Below are 12,233 nucleotides of genomic sequence, written 5' to 3' on the forward strand. Positions count from 1 at the left end.
CCCATCTATTCATCCACCCACTCAGCCATCTATTTCTACCCATATCTATCTTCATATCCATCTATCCACCAACCCATCCATTTATCTACCATCTTTTCATCCACTTATTTATCCACCTACCCATCCATCCAATAATGCATCTACCTATCCATCTACTTACCCATCCATCTACATATCTACCTATCCATCCATGCATCCATCCATCCACCTAACCCATTCATCCATCCAGTTAAGAGTTTGGGAAATAAATAAAACAAAAGAGTGTAAACAAAAGAAAGCACATGGAGGTCATGGTACAACACATACCACCAGTTCAGTGAACATGGCATCCAGTTCCTCGGTGGGGGGCATGGGCAGGGTGGGCTCCATGGTTTGCAGTGTAAAGTTGCTGTCATGGCGGAGGCGGTAGGTGATCTCAGGATGGTCGCTTTTCTTTAGACAGCAACAGAGGAAAGACAGGCCCCGCCCTCCTCGCTTACGTGGGGCCATCATGGCCAGAGGCCCAGCCGGTCAAATGTATTTCACTTTAGCTACGACCCCCTGTGAAAGAGAAAAAGAAGAGAGAAAATGAGGAGGTGTGATATCAAAGCAACAAATTAAAAAAAAACATGGTTAATAATTTCTTAGCTTACTAAAAATGTGGATGGCTATGCTGGGACACAACTCAAAACAACATGACAACACGACTGAAAATCATACCGCCACCCAGGGCTATTTGCAGCCATATGTCACATGAGATGTGTGATGTATTCAAACTAAAATGTTAATGTATTAAGTATACTCCTGACTAACAGGTTACATTGGACCTCCCACAGAAGACCAGTAGCTATATGCAACATATCTGTATTGGTAATTAAGGTCTTAATCAAGGCTATCACTATACTTACAGAGTTACAACAGCATTCAAGTGTTGGGTTATTCATATTTTAAAGAAATGAACACTTTTATTCAACAAGTATGCATTACGCTGATCAAAAACAATTGTAGTATTTCACAATATTATTGTTCTCTACTGTATTTATCAAATAAATGCAGCATTAGTAAGGATTAAAAACTTATTCTCAAAACATTTACTGACCACAAACTGTATTTAATACAACAAATGAGAAGTAGGACTGACAGTTTGTGTTGTGCAGGAAGACTGATAAAGCCAGCACCGTATGATCTTATAACCCATTACAACACTCACATAAGCCTCATAAACTCCAGCAATAACCAACAGCATGATTCAACATGCAAAGCATCATGTAGGGAGATAAAACAGCAATAAGAGCAATGAGCTATCACATTACACTATTAAGTACTTTTATATGTGAATTACTTTACAGAAAGAAAACAAAACTTTGTTTATAATGTGCATAACAAGTAATATCATTCAATATTTAAGTGGATCGGTATCAGTGAAAGGCAACTGCAAAGGAATATTGCATTTTAATACTGAAAAAAGGTCATAATGCTAAGGCAACTAAATGAGTAAAATCTAACATTAATATTAGAACCTAATGAACTTTTCTTCTTACTCTCAAGAGTAAACAACAGTTCTTGTTTTTTTACAAAAAAAAAACATAATGTGGCGGTGTAATGTGTAGAGATCTAGAATTAGAACCAAAAGGTTGGTTTGAACACCAAAAAGGCCAATCCATGAGCTATAACCACTGTGAAAGAAGTTGTTTAAAAATGTTCACATAGCTCCTTTACATGCAGTGAACAAAATTAAGGCATGAGAAGCTCAAAAAGCACCATAAAAGTTATGCAGCACTGCAGGTCTTTAAAGCCATATGATAGCTATGTGTGAGGATCGGACTCGAGTGTAAAATTTGAGCTTCTGCACATCAAGATATATGGCATGTTCTTCGCACAAAGCTATCGTATGGCATAAGAAAACTTGAACCACCATGGCACTGTTTATATCCTTTTTTGACTAAATTAACTGGTGGAGCAACATTAAGGGTGAGCAAATGTTGACTAAAATTTAATTGTTTGCAAGAAAATCACCAGGTTACTCCATGGGACTCACCTTGTAATCCGTGTCTCTTCATAATAAAAGCGTCTGCCAAATGACTACTTATTACTCAGCCACAACATCACTTTGATCTACGTCCCCAGATGTCCCAGATTTCATAAAACAAAAGACACACACACACTTACATAGGCCTATATGTCTGTCTGTAGTCTTTATCCTTAGACCTCACACAATGGATCTGGCCCTGACCTCCCAGAAGACTGAACTGTGTTCATCTCTCCCTTCTCCATATTAGGAATCACGGAGAAAGTTAACTTGCCTAACTTTATCTTCATCCAGTTCTGTTTTAATGAGTACACCAGCCCGAGCTCCAGCGCTAAGGCCATCACGACCCCAAAGAAGTCAAACATAAACTTCTCTCTGAATTTACGATCAGACCCAGAAGCTCAAAGTGACCAGATGTTTCCCTTTAGAGGAACAGGGACATAAAGGCTTAAATGGCTTCAGGATTAGGCTGGAGTTTATAGTACGTGTGTTTGTGTTAAAATCTGCTCAGTGTACTTGACCCTGCAGAGCAGGTTTATAGTGTCATCATACCCAAACACAGACTTAAATGGTGATGGCCAACACGATCTGACACACGGTTTGACCTCTGAATGTTTGTCTGAAGCTCATCTATGAAAAGAATACTGAAAATGACTTCATCAATTTAAAACTACACTTTTTTTCACAATGTAATCATGCAATCATCAGAATCAAAAACTAACATGTAGGCCACTATGATTACTGCAATGCTGAAAAGACGGATGGTATCATGGAAGAAAATATTTACCAGAATTCATTTACCAGAAAAATCTGAAATACAGTATTTGTGAAAAAAAAAAATAATAATCTAAGTTTTTTTTATTATTTATTACTATTATTTTTAATGAAACTATAAAGATTGAATCCAGATGGAAAACACTGAATTTGGCAACAAATAAATATGAGTTTGAGGAAAAAAAGAAAAAGAAAACATTTCATAGGGTCTTCGAAATGTAATTTTTAATGTAAAGTTAAACACTGAAGTTTAATGTAATGTTAAACTTCAAAAAAAAATGCTGTTAAATTGTGTAAGTTTCATGATTTCAATGAATTAGAATTTTTTAAATTTTACTATTAAAACAGAGTAGAAAAATTAAAATGGAAATAAACGGAATCCAGAAAAAATAAAACAGAATTTGGGAAAAAATAAAACGGATTTCAGAGGGCCTTAATGTACTTGTTAAACTTTTAATAAATTGCCATTAAAACATGTAAGTTTCATGATTTCAATTAGACATGCTTTTTAATTATTATTTATTTGTTTAACCAAAATTTGTTAAGTCTAGTAAAATAAAATAAAAATAATAATAAAAAAAAAACCAATCCAGAAAAATGAAAATGAAAAAATAAATGAATTTGGAAAAAAATAAAACTAAATTTGGGATTAAAAAAAAAAAAAAATGGATTTCATAAACTGCGGTTAAATCTTGTAGGTTTTATGATTTCAATTAATTAAACATGGTTTTTGACTATTATTTTTTGTTTAACCAAACAAAGTCAAGTAAAATTAAAACAGAAAAAAAAAGGAATCCAGAAAAATTTAAATGGAAAAAACGGAATTCGGAAAAAACAAAACGGATTTATTTAGAAGATGGTGGAGAATTGACGGGAAATGATGAGGACAAAGAAGGGAGAAACCTTTAAAAAAAAAAAAACAAAAAAAAAAAAAAAAAAAAAACCAAGCTTTCAAAAAACCAAGGATTCAAATTTACAACTGAATTTAACATAATACACAAGATTATTTAACTGAATGCTTATTTACAACACAAATGCAATGCATGGACATCTGTGAACACTTTGATAATTCAAATGAATCAATGAATCATTTCTTTTGAACAGCTTTTTGAAAGGAATCTTCAAAATGATTTACAAAAAGAAAAAAAAAAAATTAGCTTTCCAAATGCTTTTTAAATCAAGAAAGGATATTCTATGTGAGTGTGTTTAATTAGGAAATAAGAGTGCATACACACTATGATTTAAAGAAAAAAATAAACTTGTCATGCTACACTACGTCTGATGGAAGAAAACTGCTTGATACTGGAAAAGCTACAGTAGAAAACATCCCACCGTCACGCTACTGAAAAATGCTGTTAAATTAGTATAAATACAACTTTTAGTAATCTCATTCAGCGCTAACAAGATTCAATGGTAGATGGCTCACATCCAGATTTGAAAGAGACGAAAGGAAGGAAGGAAGGAAACAGAAAAGGAAGACAAAGAGAAAGCAAAATTGCAGAGGAAACTCTCCTGTGTTTTTTGTGAGCGCTGAAACGAATGATTCACTCGGCCGTGTCAACAATCTGATGTTCACACTAACACGGCCTTGTGTGATTTTTCCCAACACGGAAGAGAATGTCGATTCTCACACTGTAACTATTTAGTAGCGATAACCTAGCAGAGCAGACACAGCTGTTCTCCTGAGCGAGGCTGGGAATTTTCTCACCGCTGGGTTTATTTCATGGTGTGGAAATAGCTCCGGCCTGGTTTGTTGGTCCTACGATCAGTGGGCAGAGACCACACACTTCACACCATAAGAATGGATTCCACATCTATTATTAGATCAACTTAAACAAAAGACAACAACATTTTTACCATGACAGCAGGCTTTGAGAATGAAAACGTTCTCAGCAACATACCTAGGTCACATTTTACAATTCATTTTTTGTAACTTCTTTTTTTTCAAGTAAATAATTCAAGTGCATAGTATGCTAGTAAATCATTCACAAGTGACAAATTTCAATCGTGCCGCTGCTGGATGTCCTTGTTCGCAAGGTCTGGTCCAAACTATGACCCACAAACACCGCTAAGCAAATATTCTCTTTCTTTATTCATACCGCATTCAATGCAAAAGCTTATCTGACAAATGTCAAAATAAAAACGGGTAATCCAAATCCACATCTTGTCCAAACAAAGCACTGGAATTGCCTGGAAGCTAAATAATCTTTACATCCTGGGAAACCCAGAAATGTAAACATCTTTAAAAAAAAGGACTAGCGCAGGAAAGTTATTATTACAAAACCAACAAATGTGTGAACATAAAAAAACGACTGCTTCTCATCTTTCAGCTCATATGCTCATGGGACACCACAGTCTGTACCGAGACAGGTGACTAAAATATTTACAACTAAAATAGTAAAAGAATCAGCAGCTAGCCTAAATGAAAGCAAACATGTGCTATGAACTGAGGAAAACATTTTATCCCTAATAAAAAATGACATCTTTCTCAAAGCCCAAATGAAATAAGAGTCTCGCTGTGATTGTAAAACACATAAAACGGCCCGTTTGTTTATGTATAAGCTTGTCTTTTGTGAATGGACGTCTGTCGAATGGACAAAAAGCATGCTCAACGAATTCTGAACACTACAGCTCTGCCTTTGTTTAAGTCAATTTAATATGACATGCATCCTTAAGAGCGTTGTTAAAAATGTTAAAAAATATTTTTGTTAATTGACATGAAGCTAAAATAAAATATAAAGATTAAAAAATGCCAATTTAAAAAGGTATAAACAGTAGAATATTAAAAAAAAAAAAATGCACAGAATTACAAAATCTTACACTAAAAATATAATGAAAAATGAAAACAAAAATAAAAGCCAATTCAAAATATTAAGAATATACCGGTAAAAATGTTTCCCCACGATAAGAATTAGTCTTCCCGCGATAGTAACGATAAAGTCTAGTTGTTGACATATTTCTGCTACAGTGTGAAGCGACATGCTGAAAGTGGACATGAAACTAGTATATCGCTAAATGAAGAGCTCCAATCTGGAATTGGTTTGGTCAAAACTGTGCAGTACGACAAAAATCGGTCTGAGTCTTGAATAATGTTAACTGTACTAGTAGCAAGTGTGTGATGCAGTTGTGCATGTGTATAAGTCTGTTTACAAACCTGTTGTCCAACAAAGATATCATTTATTAGCATGCGTTTTCTTCAAATGAACTTCATAACATAGTTAAGTGTTTGAAATAACCTTTTGTGATCGGCTGTGGTTTCATATCACAGAATGAGACTGAAATCATACTATTTCATAGTATTATAAAGGCTATGTCGATTAGCATTGCATTATAAATATACTTTATTCTTATAAAAATATTGAAGAACACAGACAAGCCATATATTGTAGCAGTCGTATGTTTATTGTCTTCAAGTCTCCTCAGTTAAAATTCCTCTGTGTTTTATTTGGCTAAAGCGATAACTGAAAGAGATTCCTGAAGCGTTGTGCTATAAAGCATATGTGGAGTTTCTGCGCAAGAGCGCCCTCCGGCTTCCGAATCAGAAAGAGCTTTATTGCCAAGTGTGTTTCACACACAAGGAATTTACAAGAGCTTCTAGTACAGAAAGCACAAACAATTAAATTCACATTCCAGTGAATTAAACAGTCATTACATTACGTGTGTACTCAGTAATGCTCACAACACCCTATTTTGGGTAAAAATAGGAAAGATAATACTTTTCTCTAAAGTAACAGGATTTCCCTGAATTATCGTCATTGATGTCATTATCACAATAAATACCAGAAATTATCGTGACACATTTTTAAGCCCATATCGCCCATCCCTAGTCCAGATACTTCCAGCTTCCTCTTCCAAAGTAATTCAGATACATTTTTGGAGGGTGAATGGTATCAAATTCTGCAAACCTTGTACCGTCTCTATTAGAGGTCAGTTCCAGGAGACTAATATCAAGGTCTATCCATGACAAGACTGATATTTTGCTACAAAAAGCATCCACAAAAGAGTTATAAGTGTATACAGAGTCTAAAAGGGAATACTGACAACAAGCACGTTGAAGAAAGGTAGGAGGGAACACCTAAAGTACTGTGCATGTCTGTGCAGCAACTGGCGTGAAAAAGCCTCCATGACACGCTTGTCTTATGAAATATCTCTCTCTGTCATACACCACTGGAGCTAATCCACGAGAGCCCAGCCCGTGTATCTTCGTTCTCCACCCTGGTGGCCAGGCCTTCTTATGTAAGCAAAGTTCGATTTTTATGAATGGTTATATTGATCTTGTGCTGGGAAGCAATTCCCATTCATGCCGGATCATGAGTCATCATCCCCATTAAGGGAATACAGCAAAAATCGTGAAGCACTTTTCACTTCAGCACATGTCATATTAATGGTTTCAGAAACTCTTCAAGCAAAACACTTAACAAAAAGAGGTTTGTGGGTGAAAAAAACAAAACAAAAAAACATGCAAAGGCAGAAAAGAAGTTAACCAGTGACACAATGAGAGACGGCGTTTTTGGAGGGTTGAATGCAACGCTGTCAGATCACCTCATGACTTCCACGATGCAGAAATAAGCACAGAAACCAGTCATAAAAATTTTGGAATTTACTGTATAACGCAGAATATCACGGAATTTGCCAAATTTGGGATAAATATAATTTGAAAGTAAGTCAGTACACTTAAATCAAATCTCGATATGGACTAGTGTCTGTAATATTAAGTCACAAAAAGACTCTTTTAATATGAATCCTGCATGTTCTGTGTGTCTCTGTGTGAATGAATGGCGCAGATGCGCGGTTTCGCTTACTACATACATACCAGAGCACACGGTGCTTTCAGCCTCTGCTGTTTCAATATGAGTATAACACATAAACATTATCTCCAGTAATAATCTTTAATGCTCTGAAAGTCACTTAATGAGAATTTTACCATTTCTTTTAAGAAAAACTATCATCAGAAGGTCTTCAAAGCAACCCGTCAGAATTAAAGTTTGGTTTAACTTGAAGAAACTGTGACAGAAATATATTACCTATTACTATTACTAATAATAAAACTATTATTAAAACTTTTTTTATGGTAAAAATAATTACCAGAAATTTTTTACTAGAATTTATTTACCATTTAATTTACCATTTAACCAGAAACCTCTAAATACACAACACATTTTAAATAAAATCAATTAATTAGAAATGCTTTCGATTATTAAAATTTAATTAAACCATTAAAATGGAATCCAGAATACTAATGCTAAAAAATAAAACTGAATTTGAGAAAAATAGAACTGAATCAAGAAAAAAATAAAAAATAAAAAAAAATAAAACAGAATTTGGAAAAAATAAAACGGAATTTGGGAAAAAATAAAATAGATTTCATAGGGCCCTACTGATGAGTAAGAATTACAGTATAAAATGCATATAATTACAATAATAACCGATCTCACTCAGTCTGCAACAGCATAACAGAACATGCTAATGACGTATCACGTCTGCGCAAACGGGTTTGCGGAGGTATGCAAATACATACAGTGACAGGCAGGTAGGACATCCTATCGTAGCCCTCGGACCGAGGGATATGATTGGACGAACATTTTATGCTCCTACGCCTTCCACAAATGACAAATACATTTATGCAACAGTTCTTTCTGGTCCTCAAATCTGATTGGCTGATATCGGAACTCCATTTGTATCATCTCCACTTGCAGTATTTCTCACAGCGAGTGTCACGGTGGACGGCCAAACAAACTATAATTCTATAAATAATGCTGTGTCATGGAATGTTGTTTAAAAAGTTTTAGGCGAGAATGTACTCGTTTCACAAATGCTTTTTTTGCTGTCATTTACACATTTTCAACTAAAAGAAAAATCTGATTGTTAAAAAATTGACGTCTTTCATGTTAAACAACATTTAAATATACAAAAATTGAAATATTCAATATTTATGAGCCCAAATATTCAAATACAGTATTTTTGAAAAACGCCCATTGCTACATTATGCATCCACTATAGTCGTCTTAGGACCATTTGGTTAAAAGTTATTGCAAAAAAAAAAAATGGCTGAGTGATGTTACTTCTAAGAAAAGCTCTAGCTGCATTTGTTTGTAGATGCCACTTGGATTGACACTTGACATCTGATGCAGTGACATTCAGACATTTTAAACGCAACTTCAGTGTTCAAAAGTGACCTTTTGCGGTCCACTGTACAATTTATCTTTCTCTGAAAAGCATTTTGGCATGTTGAGAGCATCTGTAGACCTGCATGCTGCTTATCTACCAACAGTCATTTAAATCAGGACATCTGGTGACTAGAACTTGAACAATGACAGGATGTTGATTGTTTTTATATGCTCTGAAAGCAGGGTTTGATTTGCTATAAAGAGCTGTAAAATGAAAGTTCTTATTATCCTCAAATCACAAAGATCTTAAGAGAAATAAACTAAAAGAAGCAACTGAAATTTCTGCCCGTTTCACAAAACATATTGATAATTGTGGTCATGAACACTTCAGATCACAAAGCATTTTGTCTTCAGATGTTGATAGAATGTCCGTTTAGGTTGTTGTTGGATTTCACTGCAAAAAGTTGAATGTTCTGAGAAGACAATCGGTCAATCGCCAATGGAATGAACAAGTCTGACATGCATAGTTTGCAAGCAAAACATTCTAAAGATTATTAAAATATGCGCATTCTTCAAATACAGTACATTAAAAGACAAGCGTGCCTGTTTCAGCTTGGTGTGCTGAAACTAAAGAGTTGTAATCGCTTTCATTAACAGTCTCACCACATGTAGGCACCGTCTAAAGAGTTTGGGCGGTTGGATTTGTAAAAGAGAGGGTTCTCAAAGAGGCACACAACTCAAGTGATGTCATGGGAAATGTACCGCTCATGGGCAATTTGCATATTCTTTCTTTGCTGGTGCAACGGTTGTAATAGGAACAAGATATTTGAATAATGCACTCCTAAAATTATTTTAAATCATGTAAATTTTAAACCTCAAAAACTGTAAATACAGCTTGTTTTACTGAGAAATGATATTTTAGGATGTAAGAAGGTGTAAAAATGTTCATATGTAATAAACAACAGCACCAGTTAAAGCAACAATATCAACATTTTCAATGCCAAATCTCAATAAATTCTAAAGTATGCATTAAATTGATTAAAAGTGACAGTAAAGACAATGTTGCATCATAAAATTAAACTGTTACAAAGTAAAATCTATCAACGTTTCCACAAATAACTTTTTATTTTATATTATTTTATTTAACACCAAATCAGCATTTTAATTTCTTTCTGAAGGATCATGACACTGAACACTGAGTAATGTCTGCTGAAAATTCAGCTTTGCATTCAAAGAAAAAAATAACATTTGAACATTTTACAATTGTTATTTTTCACTGTATTAATATTGCACAATACTACAACCCCAAACTTTTAAATTGCATTCCAACACTAGTTGAATGCTAGTCCAAAGACACTGTGCCTTTAAACCAAACCAAAACTAATGCATACATCCCAGAGCAAACATCATTCAAGCACTGAAGCTCCATAATAACATAATTGCACAGCAATTGTGTGGACAGATGAAGCAGGATTTTGAGGTCCCATAATGTAGCCAGCAGTCATATCTCTTCCAGGATATGACCTAAAGAGTTCTTTCCCTGGGGAAGACAACAGCACTTCAACACCAGACCATCTCGACAGACCTCAGCGAATAATCTAATGAGCGTGTGGCTGTTAGCCTGTCTTTCCTTATTTCCTCTGTGCCATTTTCTCCCCCTGCGCCACTTATTTTGTGCCCGTGTCATCCACGTGGAAAAAAATCCATCATCATCATCTGTGCTCTGATATCAAATGCAGTCACGAAACGAACACTAAACCAACAGCTCCACATGCTTGCGACATTGTCTGTAATTTTCTGCCTCTCTCATTAAAAGCTAATCCATAATTCTGGATCAGTAAGCCTGCAGAAGAGCCAATGGGTTTCCATTTTAGAGTTTACATAATGGAGGTCATCCAGGCCAGTCTAGGATCAAACAGAAAACAAACTATGGCCTTCGTTCTGTCATCCAGCAGTCACAAGGCAATGTTCCTAATTGTGAGTTACAGTATTGATCCCTGCTGAACTAATCAAAGCGATGTGAAGTCTGTTATTGGCATGTGCAACCACGAGATTCATCCAGTGGGTAAACAAGATGGAAAAAAAGCTAATGAGATCTTTTAGTAAACAAATGCTTTCAAAGAAAGAGTTTTGATCGCATTATATTTGAGATACCAAATAAATATATTCCATATACGCTACCAGTCAAAAGTTTTTGAACAGGAAGATTTTTTTAAAAAAATGTTTTTAGAAGTCTCTTCCGCTCACCAAGCCTGCATTTATTTGATCCAAAGTACAGCAAAAAATTTTACTATTTAAAATAACTGTTTTCTATTTGAATATATTTTAAAATCTAATTTATTCCTGTGATCAAAGCTAAATTTTCAGTATCATTACTCCAGTCTTCAGTGTCACATGATCCTTCAGAATTCATTCTAATATGCTGATTTGCTGTTCAAGAAACTTTTTTTATTATCAATATTCAAAACAGTTGAGTACATTTTAAAATCCAAAGATCAGCATTTATCTGAAATAAAAAGCTTTTGTAACATTATACACTATACACATATATTCAAAAGCATATATTCAAAAGGTTTTTTTTCTTTTCATCAAAGAAACATGAAAAAAAAAAACTGTTACTTAGCTGTTTTTAACATAATAATAATAAAAAGAAATTGACCAGCAAATCAGAACATTAGAATGATTTCTGAAGGATCATGTGACTGGAGTAATGATGCTAAAAATTCAGCTTTAAAATCACAGGAATAAATTATATTTTAAAATATATTCAAATAGAAAACAGTTACTTTAAAAACTAGAAATATTTCAAAATGTTACTGTTTTTTGCTGTACTTTGGATCAAATGCAGGCTTGGTGAGCAGAAAAGGCTTATTTAAAAAAAAACACTACATATCATACTGTTCAAAACTTTTAGTGTATATTTACATAAAAAGCTTAAAAACACTCAGAAAGTTAATATTTATTAATTTAAATCAATTTTAAAATTAAATAAAATAAACTCATAAAACATAAAACTAATGTAACTTTGTGTAGTTATGTATTTCGCATGGACTTAAATGAAAAAACATTAATTAAAATAATAATAATAATAATAATAATAATACCCCTTCAAATGTATACATTTTGTTTATTTGATTATTATTTATTCTGGAATTATTTAAGTTTTACCAGAGAAAAAGCTTAAAACTCTTATCCATGCATAGATAAATTCACGTGAGATAACCCAAAAATGTTCAAAAACAAGTCACGCTTAAACACCCACATGTGAACATTATCTATGTTCTTGTTAGTCAGATAAATAGTAAGCTTGTTGTGTATACTGGAATATTCACATTTAAGCTCAA

The 12,233-nt window shown here is 34.0% G+C and overlaps 1 protein-coding gene across 3 annotated transcripts in view; it reads right to left on the bottom strand.

Moving 5' to 3' along the window:
- daam1a (dishevelled associated activator of morphogenesis 1a) overlaps positions 1–12,233 on the bottom strand; it is a 67,858-nt gene that overhangs the window by 31,599 nt on the left and 24,026 nt on the right. For all 3 annotated transcript variants that reach the window (XM_051134129.1, XM_051134130.1, XM_051134128.1), the window contains exon 2: positions 307–540. In XM_051134129.1, the coding sequence (XP_050990086.1) occupies positions 307–492 (186 nt within the window). In that variant the 5' untranslated portion in view covers positions 493–540. The remainder of the gene's footprint in view (positions 1–306; positions 541–12,233) is intronic.

Source organism: Labeo rohita, chromosome 17 (assembly GCF_022985175.1).
Source record: "Labeo rohita strain BAU-BD-2019 chromosome 17, IGBB_LRoh.1.0, whole genome shotgun sequence".
NCBI classification, from domain to species: domain Eukaryota; kingdom Metazoa; phylum Chordata; class Actinopteri; order Cypriniformes; family Cyprinidae; genus Labeo; species Labeo rohita.